Source organism: Notolepis coatsorum (genome assembly GCF_963971535.1).
Source record: "Notolepis coatsorum genome assembly, chromosome: 17".
NCBI classification, from domain to species: Eukaryota; Metazoa; Chordata; class Actinopteri; order Aulopiformes; family Paralepididae; genus Notolepis; species Notolepis coatsorum.
In genome coordinates, this window is record NC_140181.1 from 15,657,094 (window position 1) to 15,674,312 (window position 17,219).

At 44.1% G+C, this 17,219-nt stretch overlaps 1 protein-coding gene across 1 annotated transcript; it reads left to right on the top strand.

The window, feature by feature from the left end:
* Positions 1-2,402: 2,402 nt before the first annotated feature.
* On the top strand, positions 2,403-13,016 carry LOC311243534 (uncharacterized protein). Its single transcript, XM_084332788.1, has 4 exons — positions 2,403-2,598; positions 3,479-3,578; positions 6,406-6,563; positions 8,023-13,016. The coding sequence occupies exons 3-4, from the start codon at positions 6,542-6,544 to the stop codon at positions 10,041-10,043; spliced, it is 2,043 nt and encodes a 680-aa protein (XP_084188914.1). The 5' UTR covers positions 2,403-2,598; positions 3,479-3,578; positions 6,406-6,541; the 3' UTR covers positions 10,044-13,016.
* The last annotated feature ends 4,203 nt before the right edge of the window (positions 13,017-17,219 follow it).

The window sequence follows — 17,219 nt, forward strand, 5'->3', positions numbered from 1 at the left end:
CCCCACCGTGAACTTGGTCAGTTACATTAGAGCCCGTAGGGGCCTCTATGGTCGGGGTAGTCTGGGCGTTGGGGTTAGACATACTTTTACTTTCTAGTTTTACCGCGTTTACTGTTAGTAGAAGACTAGGTTGTTGACTGACAGCGTAAGCCTCTAAGTACTGAGGGAGCCGTCGTTCGCGCTGCGGGCGTTGGTTAGGAGGATCGTTTCGTGGAGTGTTCATAATAGGCCATTTCAATATTAATAACACTATATTAATATTACACTAATTACCATCCGGCTCGAAGGACCAATTGTAACTGAGGGGTACAATTCCCTGACTGTATTACTAGATATGATACTTACTACCACTACCTTTGTACTTAATATTCGGCCACCCAGTACACGGCATAAATATATTATCATGAACACTCTCACGTAGATGAAACGGATCCAACACAAATGTACGAATTAGAAACAAGTCTTTATTGCCTACACAGCGATGGTGTGTAGACTAAACACTTAATCACTTAATTACATTTATGAATTGAAATAGTATGCACTTTTATGGCAAGGAGTATTCGTCGGTATATCAATAGATAATGTCCAATCTCTGAAGGCGCAGGTGGTAAATATACGACCTGGAATAGTTAAGGAATAACAGCAATGATACTTTAATGATTATAGGCTGGATACACTAGAGGGGGTTAATCCGGTCGATTGTAAGCCGACAGGAGTAGGAGGGGGGGGGGGGTAGAATCCAGCTGCCTCGTCCGGCCAAGGGTATCCCAGGAGAACCCACTGTAGTGCCGTTCAATGCGCCGGCGATCCTTGGACCACAGATGAAAGCAGGTGGACTCTTTGTGGGCCGGCTCTCTCCGGTCCACGGGGGAGAGATGTGGAGAGACCTCGTCTTGCAGAGCGTCTCCTCACCTTGTGTCCTCTCCAGGGGGGGGGTTCCAACACACGGTAGTGTCGGGGGTCTTTATCCATAGAATAATCAAAGTATCCAAAGCATAATCCGTGCCTGGGAAGGCGGGCTGTCGTCGGTAGAATAATCCGGTATACAGGTCCACTCGCTCGTCGGCTCTGGGGCTCCTCGGGTGCAGCTTCACATAGGGTCAACCACCCTGGGTAAGCATCCAGTTCTCTGCCCGAAACGATGGGGTACTGACTACGGTAGTATTCTCACCGCACGAAGCACTATATATTAACAGACTATTATTAGCTTAATAGACTACGTCCAACTCGACGATATAGTGCCAAATATGACTATTCAAATATTAATATACACGATGTCTCAATACCGATGGTAGGCGAACTTGGCCTTACTCCCACACGTGGCATCGCGGGGAGGCTTTACGTCTGTGACTCTATTGGAGGGTAAGAAACTGGACTGAAAAGAAAGTCCTACTTTAGTAGCGCAGTATATATACGCACTATGAACAAATAGTCCCATTAGTGGTGCGGTAGCCAAATTCCTACGCGGAACTAGGACTTGTTCGTACATGTCGAGCGGTACGTTTGAACTGGGTCTGAGGGGTATGGCAGCCTGGCACCAAGGTCTCGACCAATAGTAGAATGGAGACTATTATGGGATGTTCAGTAGGCTAGAATGGATATTCAATGCATATTGTACAAGGAATATACAAGGGATATCAGGGAATATTAGAGAATATACAAATACAATTAAATATATATATATAAATAAATATATATATTCGGTTTAATCTGGCCCTTCACAACAGGTACAGTACAATACAGCTCAATACATACAATTGTTAAGGGGATGCAGATCAGAGAAAGACTTTCGTCTTGTTTACATCAGGGTCCCCCATTTTCAATTCATTATGACATACATATGACATACAGATAGACAGTACTGCTACATCTATACATTTATGACATACCAGATTTGCAAATACAGTACTGTTTGTGATACAAAAATAGTCCAGAAAAGTTTGACGTAGAAACTGTACATTGGAGGAGGTTGGGTAGGTGGGGTGGGGTTGGGTTGGGTGGGGGACTGTACATTGGAGGTGGTTGGGTGGGTGGGGTGGGGGGGGGGGGGGGGGGGCAATGTACAACTGTACAAGCAAAACTGTACATTGGAATATTGAAAAAACCATACTTCGTCATTTACTGTACATTGGAGGGGGTTGGGTTTCGACTACGACGTGGTTGCTGCTGCTGTCAGATTACACTCCATTTAATCACATATCTCTCCGCCCTCGGGGTGCACCGCCGGGCCGCCTATATCACTGGTGACGACCAATCACAGCGCACCAGGCACCGACACCGTCCAATCATAGTGTTTTGGGGGCGGGTTCTCCCTCGGGAGGAAAAGGCCGCCGCTGCAGCCGCACTGTATTGCCTTTGTTTCTCTCTGCAGTTTAGCTTATAGCTGGCGGCTAGTGGCGAGACGTTTCAAAATTGTAGGAGACAGTTACTGTATCTTTGCTAGTAGTAGTACGTCACGCAGTGAAAAATGTGAGATCGCATTATAATACAAACCCTGAGATTGATAGTCAACGAGCTGCAAGGCGGCAGTAGATATCTGGAGAGATGGTTTAACTGCTGGATGTTCCTCCAGAGATGAAGCCTTTATGAGAAGAACAGGTTTGTAAAAATTAAAACGACCCGCGTACACTGCGTACAGTACACCGTACAGTAGAGCTTGCATAATGAATGGTAGCTCCGATTCTGCTGCTAATCCATTCTTGATACAATTCACATTGACAGTTGAGTTTATCTTCATAACGCAGTGCATTTTAACTAACGTTGTGTTTACATGATTGGTTGATTGATTGATTGAAAACTTTAACAGATTGCAGAATGGGTACAGTGAGTGTACAGTACAGCTCAATACACACAATTGTTAAGGGGATGCAGACCAGAGAAAGACGTTTGTCTTGTTTACATCAGGGTCCCCCATTTTCAATTAATCAGGAATTGTATTGAGGGCTTGGAGCCAAAGCAGTGCGTTACTGTATATCTAGCAGATTTTACAGGAGCGCCAAAACAATTTTTGACTTATGTGTTGAGTGTTGTTAGAAAGCTCTACCCACCGTGTGTTGTTCAGTGCCAACAGGGCGTAACTTAAGCTCACTTGCACTCTTGGCAGAGACCAAAACCCCACTTTATATGTTATTATGCCTTGGCCCTGGGCTTGGATTATCATTTCAGTTTCAGTGAAACGATCTCATGAAAATGATATGGTAATACTCATATTTGCCCAACCAACATGGCCCCAAGCCCCCGACATGATCCTGTGTCGTCCTGTGTTACTACTTTGTGTATCTATATCTGTTCAAACATGATTGACAACGTAAACATTCTACAGGAGCCAACGTGTACAGTATCTACTGTTGCAGTGTTTTCTAATACAATAGCTGACACAGGAAATACACCTAGCAACAGAATTATTCAGAAAATGTCTATTCTACGTGATTCTGGTTTACATTTTTGAAAATGTTTTCTTTCATTTTTTTTTGTACAGAGCAATTATGTTGGAAAGAGCCAGCGTATATGGAGGGAGGACGTTGGACACTTATCAGAGCCCTAATCTCCACGAAAGCCACGGACTTTGCATTGAAGCGGTAATAATGAGTCACAGAGAAGAGACCTTTGAGCTGCCACTTGTCATATGAAGGAGGCTGATACTTACAACAACACAAAAGCAAGTAATTAAAACAAAAGCAAGTAATTAAAACCATGGCCGTGGGTCTTGTAGATCTTGTCAGCCATGATGTTATTTACTGTTCAACACTCAACCTTGTATGTTCTGTGGCTTTTATATACAATATCCGATTTCATATTGTGACTAAAACACTGGGATGTCAACTTTTGATTAGGTCCATATGTAGCTCTGTACAGGCCACACGTGTTCCTAAGCAATAGCCGTGATGTTATAGCATGTACTGTACACAGCGCTCTGTCTTTGCTCATGCTATAAGTGCAACACCATGCAGGGTTCTTTTGGCTTAGAGGTCACTGTTTGACAGTATTACAGATTCTATCTTTAACTATTCCTAGTGTTTTCATGTGTCCTCGTTGCCTGTGCTCCCGAGGTCACAATAATAATAATAATAATAATAATAATAATAATAATAATAATAATAATTTCTTAGATTTATATAGTGCCTTTCATGAGACCCAAGGCGCTTAACAGGGGGGGGGGGGGGGGGCAAACTAAGGGGGAATGAGCAATTAAGTAAAAAGAGGGAAATCAGGCAGCAATTCATAAATTTGGTGAAGAGGTGAGCTTTGAGTTGAGATTTGAATGAGTCCAGGGTCAGCTAGGTACCGGGGGGGCAAGGGAGTGACAGGATGTGTAGGTGATGAGGAGGATCTTAAAATGTATTGATTGATTGATTGATTGATTGAAAAGTTTATTAACAGATTGCAGAATGGGTACAGTACAGTACAGCTCAATACATACAATTGTTAAGGGGATGCAGACCAGAGAAAGACTTTCGTCTTGTTTACATCAGGGTCCCCCATTTTCAATTCATCATAACATATATGACATACATGACATACAGATAGTCAGTACTGCTACATCTATACATTTATGACATACCAGATTTGCAAATACAGTACTGTTTGTGATACAAAAAGTGTCCAGAAAAGAGTGTATATACATTTGACGTAGAAACTGTACATTGGAACGTAGAAACTGTACATTGGATGCAGGACTTGGAGAACAGGATAACCTTGTTCTTTATCCTACAACAGTGACGTGAGCTAGTGTTGATATACTGCTGACGGAGGTAGGAGGGCCTCGTCATTCGTCAATAGCATTTTTGAGATTGTTGAGCAGCTTCTCCAGGTCAGCTGGAGCGACCAGTGGCTCGGGAGGTAGAGCAGTCGTCTGGTAATCTGGAGGTTCCTGGTTCGATTCCCACTTCTCCCGGGCAGCGTGTCGACGTGTCCTTGAGCAAGACACACTTAACCCCTAATTGCTCCCGATGAGCAGATTTGGCACCTTGCATGATTCAGGGCTTGACATTAAGGCTTGTCCTATTGTCCGGGACAAGTAAAAAAAATGGTCGGACAAGCATAATATAAGTAAAAAATAAATATATATATATATATATATATTCCCCAAACGAATAGTAACGTTATTCCATCTGATCAGAAAGTGCCTGTCTCACAGTGTCACACTGGAAACTCTCAATCTCTGTACGTCTATATTACTTGTCCCGGACAAACGGCGAGCGTCTTCTGAGTGCTCGCTTAGTTGACACTGACAGTGGCACGATACCCGCGAAAATATCAGAATGTTTAATAGAATGTTTAATAAAAGTTGGTTGTTTTGTTGTTACCTGTTGATCTAATGTGCCTATTGTTAAAAGAAATTATTTCAAATAATACAATTATTTATTTGAATGGTGTTATTTATGGCAATAACAACTATACCGTAATAACAACTATACCGTAATAACAACTATACCGTAATAACAACTATACAACATTAGGCGTGGACCAGGGTTTAACCCCTGGTCGTCAAGACAGAGGGGAGATGAGAAAGATGAGCTGGTGCTGATGGGGAGTGAAGATGAGCTGGAGGACTGATCATAAAGTATATACCCCACACACACAAATTTGTTTAAGTTATTAAATCATAATAATTGTTTGGTTTTATTAATTTTTTAATAGGCCTTTATTTTCACAAGTACATTTCGGACAAGTAAGTTTAGCTTTCGGACAAGTAAAATATCTGTGGCTCAAAAAGTTAATGTCAAGCCCTGATGATTGCCTCCGCCGTCGGTGTGTGAATGGGTAAAGTGTGAGGAACAAATTGTAAGGCACTTTGGATAAAAGCACTATATAAATGCAGCCATTTACCATTTAGAGGCGACAGGCTACCTGTGTCGGTCGCCCATCTTGTTTTTAAGCAATGTTAGCTGTTGACTTTTCCCGCTGTAAGGTCGTCTTTTATCGTTGATGTGGGGGAAATATTCCTTCCTCTGAACACGTCTATCACCCTCTCATATCAACCAGAAGTCGTTGTGAGGTCGTATCAAAGTTGTCGCTACATAAAAACGTGGATCTATGGGTCTGTTCACACTGACATTATCGGCAGCTCTTGCTCCTGTGATTTAACTAGTAAAATGTTAAATTATGACAGTATTGGCAAAGCGGGGACATTGTGAGGCGTTGGCGGAGGTCTAGTTCCTTAATGTATTGTAGAGCAGAAATTACTTTTCTGAAATGATTTTCAAGCAGTATCCATTGTGTCTCGAAAAGGTTACTAAAGTTGGAACTCACGCGCTTAGTCACTAAAAGTAGTCGGCCAGAGTACATAACATGACTTGAATTATAAGATCTTGTGTCTAAGTTTTGAAATAGAAAACTCTGATAATTTTTACACCTCCGATTAATCTTTAATTGTCTGAAAATGTGTCTATATCTGTAATGCAGAGATGCTGATGGCCGACGAGGGACAATGCAGAGGTGCTGAGATCTGACGGAGCCATGTTTGTAGTCTTTGGATGAACTACGGAAGCCCTGAGAGACCAGTCTCCAGCGTGAGCTGCTGGGGGTTCTGAAGCCTGAGATGATGATGATACACAAAACCGGTTTGTACAAATCAAAAGGTCCTTTGGACATTATTCTTATACCGGCGTTAATCAAAAGGGCTACGAGAGCAATCCCAGATTTTAGATCAACTTTATAGGCTTCTCTTTTTGGTTTCTAGTTCAAGTTCAAGTTTCAAGTTTTGTTTTATTTGTCACATGATATAAGGTACATGTACATTATAGTGAAAAGCTTGGTTCTGTATGAGCCTCCTGAGATTGTGCTTCATAAAAACAGCAGAAGACCAAACAATATACAAAATATACAATATACTAAACTAAAATGTAAAAGAAATGAGGTAGAAGAGGTATTCAGGTATTCTAGGGCCTCGACCAGTCCTTCATACCAGCGGTCATCAGGCTCCACAACAGTGGGCATGAGGGACAGCTGCCAGACATCCAACTACTAGGAACCTAGTAGCTGACTCCCACTTAAAAGGACAATATATACTTACCTTATGCATACCGCACCTTATGTGAATACTGTATACTTCATCAGAGTATATATTTAGCATTTTAGCATTTTTAGATTATATATTAGATTAGATTTAGACTATTGGATTATTAGATTATATATTGCATTATATTTAGCATTTTAGCATTTCAGGTTTTTTTTAGATTATATATTAGATTAGATTTAGATTATATATTGTAACTATATTTATTGTAGGGAAAATATAACTGAGAGGGCATACATACCCTCATCTCGCACCTTATTGCCCATATGCGCATGTCCAGAGTTAATTATATTGTATAATTATAATTATATATATCTGTGACCTGTACCTGTATGTCTTCTACTACCTGTACCTCCCCTCCCCCCCTCCCCCATGCTGCTATGATGCCTGAATTTCCCCAAGGGGATCAATAAAGGAATATCTTATCTTAGAGTGTGCCATGTGTGTTGACAAAGTATTAAAGGGGAACTATCTTATAAATGGCCTTTTTGAGTGTTTAGCATTGTTTCCTAGCTATGTGAACTTATATTAATATGATCTATGTCTCAAAATTCTCATATTGGCGCATTCTTCCAATTCTCCTCTCACAATATTCACCCTCACTGAACTGAGTCGTTTGAAAATGTGCCTATATGTGATGTCAGAGAGACACTGCTGCATGTTAATGTTCAGCAGACGGCGCAGCCACACAGTGGTTTAGGAGGCACCTGTAGCTGCGGCTGCAAAACAGCTCGAAATCTTGAGGTAGAAAAATGCTGTTTTTGAGGACTTGATTAGAAATACAAAACAATGAATAAAAAAAATATATATATTACAGAGGTGTTCCATAGACTCACAGGAATTGTGTAAAAGTGCCCAAATAGTGAAAGAAATAGTAAAATAGTTCCCCTTTAACTGAAATGTCCTGGGTCACAGGAAGAACACATTCATTCTTAAAATTGGTTAATAATTAATAAATCGATACAAATGAATGAATACAAATGTTTTTCGCCCCTTCCCCCTAGACTTCCGCGCCTTGCACCTCTCTGTCAAAGAGGAGGAGGAGGTGCCCCCTGAGCAGCAGGAGAGGAGCCCCGGGTGGGACCAGCAGGCGCCGGAGCTCATGAAGATCAAGAAGGAAGAGGAGGAGCTCTGGATCAGTGAGGAAGGAGAGCAGCTCCAAGGTCTGGCGGAGGCCGACGTCATCAAGTTCAAATTCAACCCTGTGAAACTGGAAGAGGACGCGGATCAGACTCCGTACTCGCAGCTCAGCCAAACCCAGGACCCCCCGCAGGTCAAAGAGGAACAGGAGGAACTATCTCAACATATAGAGGAGGCCGATATCATCAAGTTCAAATTCAACCCTGTGAAATTTGAACAAGACGGGGATCACACTCGGTACCCGCAGCTCAGCCAAACCCCAGAACCCTTGTGGAATAACGAAGAGGAACCGTTTCAACATCCAGAGGAGGCCCATAGCTCGGAGATCGCCTCGCCTCCTTTGAAATGGAAACAGGACGGCGAGAACGCTCGGTCGTCCTCGCGGCTCAGCCGAACCCGGGACCCAGAGCCGCGACACGTTAAATGTGAACTATTTCACGGGCTGGAAAAAGCCGAGAGCTCCGGGGTGACATCGCTACCGGCGAGCTGCGATGATCGTCGAGAGAACTCCTCCCGGCTTCTTGAAATCCAGGGCGGCGGAGAGGCGGAGCCCCTGGCCAGCACCTCCGTCCAACAGATGAAAACGGAACCCGATGAAGACGACTGTGGAGCGTCGGAACCAGCCAGCGATCTAGAACCGGTGAGAGACGGCCAGCTCCTTTCTTCTGGCTGTTCTGGATCGGAGACGGATGACAGCGACGAATGGGAAGAGGGCGGCGGCCCTCCGTGTTTGTCCGACAGCGGGACTTTAGACGGATCTAAGGAATCCTCCTGTGAACTCAAATCATCCGGTCACCACGTCCCGTCCACGCATTGCTGTAAAGTGTGTGGGAAATCTTTTCCCAATATAACGCTTTTAACGTTGCATAATCGGGTTCACCCTAGGGATTGTGGTTTGTGTGGAGAGCCTTTAGATCCCACTGAGGACTTGAAGCTTCACCTCGAAGCTCACAGGACGTCCGCCGTTTGTGGCGAAGAATTGACTAAAAGCACAGAGGCGAGAGGTCAGGCCGGAGATAAACCCTTTACTTGCAGCGAGTGTGGAAAAGGATTCGAATGGAAGGCAAATCTGCACAGACACAAGAGAACTCACACCGGGGTGAAATTTAGTTGTCCGGTGTGCGGCAAAACGTTCACTCAGAAGGGAACCGTGAAGATGCACATGAAGACCCACACGGGAGAGAAGCCGTTCATTTGCTCCGTCTGCGGGAAAGGGTTCCGAGAGAAGGGCGATCTGAAAAGCCACATGAGAAGTCACACCGGAGAGAAACCCTACAGCTGCTCCGTTTGCGGCAAGACGTTCACCAAGAGGGGCAACGTGAAGATGCACGAGCGGGCTCACACGGGCGAGAAGTCCTTCACCTGCACCGTGTGCGGCAAGGGCTTCAGCTGGCAGGGCTACCTGAAGAGCCACATGCGGAGCCACACCGGAGAGCGCTCCTTCGGCTGCTCCCTGTGCAGCAAGCGGTTCAACGAGAAGGGCGACCTCAAGAGGCACACGAGGACGCACACGGGGGAGAAGCCGTACAGCTGCACGGTCTGCGGCAACGAGTTCAGCGAGAAGGGGGGCCTGAAGAGCCACATGCGGAGCCACACGGGGGAGAAACCCTTCGACTGTGCCGTGTGCAGCCGGGGCTGCAGCACCAACGGGGCGCTGAAGATACACATGAGGAGCCACACCGGGGAGAAACCCTTCGGCTGCGCCGTGTGCGGCAAGAGCTTCGGTCACCGGGCGACGGTGAAGAGACACATGAGGTCCCACACGGGGGACAAGCCCTTCGGCTGTTCCGCTTGTGGCAAATGCTTCAGCGACAAGGGAGGTCTGAAGAGACACACGCGGAGTCACAAAGACCTCGCTCGAGACACGTCGCCGGCCACAAAATGACAACGTGTGTGCGGTTTGTGGAAGAGGCCGCCACGGCTTAGGGGCTGTCTTAACTCGATTAACCGAGGGGGCCGACGTGAAGAATAATACAGACCTCTTCTTCACCTTCCTCTCACCGTCCCGTCGCAAAGGAGTCGAGGCCAAAAAGGCTTATTATTCGGATTGAAACGAGACGGTGGTTAACGAGACGAGCAGAATAGCAGACGTGCGTTTCAGAGAGAGGACGTTTACCACGTAACCCAGTGGGTGGGCGATAAGACCTCTCCATTTAATGAGAGAGAGGACATATTTTGCATGTTTCAAACTTGAAATTAATAATCAAACCTCCAGAAACTCATGGACTAAAATTAGGAAAATGTAATGTTTTATATAATTCTGTGTTGTCGTGTTTTATGAATGTATCGAATATACAACGCTTTGAAATGATTTCCAGTATATATCCGATTAGAAAGTGTACAAGCGGGTTTGATGTGTTAGAATCAGCAGATTGTGCCAGGAATCATGTCGCAACACATTTTAGTTGTGGCAAAGCTTTTAACAGGTTTTAAGTCGAGGAGAACCAGACTACTGCACCTCCCTGTGTACTGAGCCTAACGTATCGGGACACGCCCGTCCGGTTCTCTTCTGCCCGTTTCGGTTCCCCCGACCATGTCCCGCGTCTCTACAATTCGTAGCCGCATTTCTGCAGACCTCTCTCTGATTGGTTGAGCTCCATTTCTGCAGACCCCTCTCTGATTGGTTGAGCGAAGCCCCTCTCTGATTGGAAATGTACTACCAGATTCGCTTATAACGTTATTTCGCGTGACTTCGCGGTTTATTCATAATTTATTTATTGTAACGTTGTTATTTCGCGGCCTGCCCATTTGATGTTCCCAAATCATATTCAGAAAGTATCACAGAGACTTCTATTGACCAAGGAATTAGTTATTATTAGTAAGACACATTTCCATAGCAATTGACCACCAGACTCTTTCTCTTAAAACTTTGAATCTGAGAGAGCTCTGGTCAGCGAAGCCGGCGAGCGATTATTATTGGTTTTTAATGACAAACCAATTACATAATCCTATCCAACATATGTGTAAAGGCACACACAACATATTCCAGTTAACGGTATATTTTTTTAATGATTCCTTATGGCGTAATCAATACTTCCATGCGTATAAATTGCGTTCGCGACCTCCATGTTTTGGGGCTATTCATCAGAAAACTCGGATCCGGGATTCGGCTCCCATCCGTCGGGCAACAACTGTGGGTTTTCAGCCTCTCTCTCTGGAGCTTAACGGAGTTTCGACTCCTGGCTAGAGGAGCTTGTCGCGGCTCATGCGCATGCGCGCGCTCGGCCAATCGGAGAGGGGTCTGCAGAAATGGCCTCAACCAATCAGAGAGGGGTCTGCAGAAATGCGGCTACGAATTGTAGAGACGCCCATGTCCCCCTGCTGTTCAGGACCTATAAGCACACTTCTCATGAGTGGCATATGAATGGAAATCGATGCTAATCATTTGGGCTCTAGAACTTCTAGTAAGTAAGTCCTAAGTGTCTCATTGTTTAACCAACGCTAAATTCAACTGAGTTATCTACGGTGTGTGTGTGGGGGGGTTTGCAAGTTCATGCAAACATAATTGATCTATTGAGCTAAAATCACATGTGACATTTGTTGCCTTATTATTCGATGAGCTTTGGAGTTGTTTCGTCGATGACGGTTTATGTAACTTTGACCGCAGTATTAACAAAAAACGACTCAAACCGACATGGCAGGAGCTGAACGTGGCGGGTGGATGCAGGCCTCACCAAAAGGTATCATGGTACAGTAGCTTGATGGTGTCTTCAGTTTTACCATGGTTCCCGGGCCATTATGTAAATAATCAACCATGACATGTATCGCCACGGCAACACTTTTTACTTAATGTATAATGTCATTTAAACCATGATACTGGTGGTATTTTAGTGTCCAAAGAATTATGTCATGCCATGATGATATGTCTTCATAACGGAGCGCTTGAGAAATACCTTGTAAAGCCAGGTGAAACCTAGTGCATGTGGACTAAGTATAATGTCCTATAACCCACACAATGACTGCTATACAAGAGGAACTGAATCGTGGCAACTTCTATGAAAAGCAAACAGCAGGGATCACCAGCATAGTAGCAACACCCAGGGGACGGAGGACACGATCGCGTCTCTTTCAGCTTTAAAAACACTATTTGATGATAAGGGATTGTTGTGATGAATTAACTATGCTGAATGTCAGGATGAACATAACACTGGATTCTAGCACTCTTTTTCCATACGACTAAACCAGTGATAAACACTAAATAAAGACTGCTCTGTTGACATAAAGAGTGCATGCTCAGCTGTGTGTGGCCTCCTATGTGTCGTAGTTAAATGTGCTGCATGCTCTGAATCGTTGCTGAACTCGTAGAGTACTGTACACGGACACCAGTGATGGCTCCAGCAGGTATTGGGACTGGATACTGATGAACTCGTAGAGTACTGTACACGGACACCAGAGATGGCTCCAGCAGGTATTGGGACTGGATACTGATGAACTTGTAGAGCGCTGGTACACGGACACCAGTGACACTGATGATACTGGGACAAAATCAATGATCTACCGAGGAACTGTGTCAGCTTGAGTCCATCTCTCACTCGCTGACAGCGCCTTCTTCACCAAGTTACAATGGGAAGAACAAGACATCGGTTCACACACACCTCACTGCGGATCAGTGGGACTCGAGATCTATGGCCAACTGTGTGAGATATAACATCATAGGTCATACATCTGGCTTATATTATTTACACCACATAAATGAGAAAGAATGGACCCAAATGTTAATTCTGAATTGTGGTCCGTGTGGCAGGACCGATACACTCATCCACTTCCTGTTTGTCCAACGGTGGAAAGATTATGGGCTGTTTTACAGAGTGAATGTTCTCAGTGTCCTGTTGTATGCATACTGGGAAATTAGAGTGGAAAATACGCTCTATAAGAACTACACAACGTAGGCTCTAGCCTTCCTCTGTAAAGAGGACGATACTTATGAACTGGAAAAATCCATAAACCGGACTGCTATAATAAACACAACTGGCATAAGGGCTTCTTGGACTTATTATTGATGCAGCCTCAACCCTTAAAGACTGATAATGGGCTAGGTGCCTCAGGGACACTCATTAGAGAATTACAAATCGGTCAGGAAGCGTGCTGAATATTGTTTTTGTAAGGATAAGATGAATTATTTAGCATTTCTGACGATGGTGATCAACTGTGCTGCCGAGGCTGAATAATTGAAATAGTTGTAGATGCAGCAAGGAGGTTTTTGAAGCAGGGGACTTTCAGAGCCATGATAAATAGTAACGTTATATCACAATAGAATCAATTTTTATTTTAATTACATATAGATATTTTATCCAGCAGTACGACGCCGTAATACAGTTAGCTGTGTCTCAATTGATTTGCACGCCGACATTATGAATTGAAAATGGGGGACCCCGATGTAAACAAGACGAAAGTCTTTCTCTGGTCTGCATCCCCTTAACAATTGTGTGTATTGAGCCGTACTGTATTGTACCCATTCTGCAATCTGTTAATTAAGTTTTCAATCAATCAATCAATCAGACTGCCTCTAAAAAACTCTGACGTTGTGTCAATGCTGCCACCCCGTGGCCATTTAGAAGTACTGCATCCACTTGTCACTGGCTAAAACTGAACTAACTCCTAGCCATGATAAATGGTAACGTTATATCACAGAATAGAATGAAAGCTGGGGAAGAATTTTCCTTTTTATTTTAATTAAATATACAAATGTGAGTTTTATTTTTAATCCAGCAGTACGCGGTAATACAGTTAGCTGTGTCTCAACAAACTATCATTACACATGGGCAAAACAGAGTCCATTCTCTTCGGTTCAAATAACAAACTCAGCAAGACCGACGGCTTCTCAGTTACAGTGGGTGACAATATTGTCACAAGGAAAGAAGATATTACCTACCTGGGTTCCATCCTAGAGGCAAATCTTTCCTGTGACAAAATGGCATCCAATGTAATAAAAAAAGTCAACCAACGAACTCGTTTCTTGTACCGGATCTCCTCACTGGTAAACAAGAATACCCTGAAGACTCTAGCAGGAGCACTCATTCAAGGGTACTACGACTATGCTTGCACCTCATGGTACCAAAGCACCTCAAAGGCGCTAAAAACAAAATTACAAACATCTCAAAACAAACTGGTCAGACTACTGCTTGACCTTACTCCTAGAACCCACCTCACCCCTGCCCACTTTGACAACCTAGGATGGCTTAGAGTAGACGACAGAGTACAGCAACTTGCAATGGGCCTGGTCTACAAGATACACTACACGACCAAGGTACCCATGTACATGACTAAATACTTCCCAAAGGTCAGTGAATACCACGATCACAACACCAGAGGGAGCTCCACAAATCATGTTAAACCCAGATTCGGCTCAAACAAGGGACTAAACACGTTTCGCAATTATGCCACATCAATGTGGAACGCCCTACCCAAAGCTGTAAAGGAATGTGAATCACTACCCACTTTCAAAAACACTCTCAAAAAACACCTAAGGGAGACTGCAACTCGAAACTGGCCCCTGTAAATGTCCGAACACAACCCCCGCCAATGTACAGTAAATTACCAAGTATGGTCTTGTCAATAATCCAATGTACAGTGTTGTTTGTACAGTTGTACAGTGTCCCCCACCCAGCCCTCCTACCCACCCCCCCCCCCACCCACCCAACCACCTCCAATGTACAGTCCCCACCCACCCCTCCTACCCAACCCCCCCCCCCCCCCACTCCTACCCACCCCCCCCCCCCCCCCCCCCCAACCACCTCCAATGTACAGTCCCACCCCCACCTACCCAATCCAATGTACAGTTTCTACGCCTAATGTATATACTCTTTTCTTTCTGGACTCTTTTTGTATCACAAATACAGTACTGTAATTGCAAATCTGGTATGTCATAAATGTATAGATGTAGCAGTACTGTCTATCTGTATGTCATGTATGTCATATATGTTACGATGAATTGGAAATGGGGGACCCTGGTGTAAACAAGACGAAAGTCTTTCTCTGGTCTGCATCCCCTTAACAATTGTATGTATTGAGCTGTACTGCACTGTACCCATTCTGCAATCTGTTAATAAAGTTTTCATTCATTCATTCATTCATTCATTCATTCATTCATTCATTCATTCATTCATTCATTCATTCATTCATTCAATTAATTTGCATGCCGACTGCCTTTAAAAAACTAAAAGACCTCTGACGTTGTGTCAATGCTGCCACCCTGTGGCCATTTAGAAGTACTGCACCCACTTGTCACTGGCTAAAACGGAACCATGAATGAATGAATGAAAACTTTATTTAACAGATTGCAGAATGGGTACAATACAGTACGGCTCAATACATACAATTGTTAAGGGGATGCAGACCTGAGAAAGACGTTTGTCTTGTTTCCATCAGGGTCCCCCATTTTCAATTCATATAGACATTTATGACATACACAACATACATGACATTTATGGCATAGGGACATATAGGTATTTAGTACTGATACATTTGTGACATAGGCGGTATTCAAATATACAGTACTGTTACCCCTAGATCCTGACAGAGTATATACATATGATGGGGAGGGGACTGTACATTAGGAGGGGGTGGGTGGGTGGGAGGGAAATATACATACGGCGGGGAGGGAATATATACATGCGGTGGGGAGGAGACTGTCTATTAGGAGGTGGTGGGGGTTTTGGGCATTTACGGTGGCCAGTTTCGAATTGCAGCCTCCCGTAGGTGCTCTTTAAGGGCGGTTTTGAATGTGGGCAGGGATTCACATTCCTTTACAGCTTTGGGTAGGGCGTTCCACATTGTTGTGGCATAATTGCGAAACGTGTTTAGTCCCTTGTTTGAGCCGAATCTGGGTTTAACATGATTTGTTGAGCTTCCTCTGGTGTAGTGGTTGTGGTATTCACTGACCTTTGGGAAGTATTTTGACATGTACATGGGCACCCCGGTCGTATAGTGTATCTTGTAGACCAGGCCCATTGCAAGTTGCTGTACTCTGTCGTCTACTCTAAGCCATCCTAGGTTGGCAAAGTGGGCAGGGGTGAGGTGGGTTCTGGGGTTCAGGTCAAGTAGTAGTCTGACCAGTTTGTTTTGTGATGTTTGTAATTTTGTTTTAAGCGCCTTTGAGGTGCTTTGGTACCATGAGGTGCACGCATAGTCATAGTACCCTTGAATGAGTGCTCCTGCCAGAGTCTTCAGGGTATTCTTGTTTACCAGAGAGGAGATCCGGTACAAGAATCTAGTTCGTTGGTTGACTTTTTTTTATTACATTGGATGCCATTTTGTCACAGGAAAGATTTGCCTCTAGGATGGAACCCAGGTAGGTAATTTCGTCTTTCCTTGTGACAATATTGTCACCCACTGTAACTGAGAAGCCGTCGGTCTTGCTGAGTTTGTTATTTGAACCGAAGAGAATGGACTCTGTTTTGCCCATGTGTAATGATAGTTTGTTATCAGCGAGCCATATGCAGATTTTGCCTAGTTCCGTGCTGAGGGTTTTTTCAACCTGCAATTTGTTCTTGTCAGAGACCAGCAGGGCTGAGTCGTCCGCAAACAGGAACAAGTTGCAGTCACAGGCTGACGACATGTCATTTGCATAAATTAGGAAAAGTAGCGGTCCTAGTATGCTTCCTTGTGGAACACCACAGCTCACTGTGAGGGGGGCTAGGCATGGCTAGGACCAACTCCTGAATGAATGAATGAATGAAAACTTTATTTAACAGATTGCAGAATGGGTACAATACAGTACGGCTCAATACATACAATTGTTAAGGGGATGCAGACCTGAGAAAGACGTTTGTCTTGTTTCCATCAGGGTCCCCCATTTTCAATTCATATAGACATATATGACATACATGACATACAGATAGTCAGTACTGCTACATCTATACATTTATGACATAAATACAGTACTGTTTCTGTTTGTGATACAGAAGGAGTCAAGAAAAGGGAGTATATACATTTGACGTAGAAACTGTACATTGGAGGAGGTTGGGTGGGGGGGGTTGGGTACATTGGGATCCTAGCCATGATAAATGGAAACGTTATATATCACAGAATAGAATGAGGGCTGGGGAAGAATTTTCCTTTT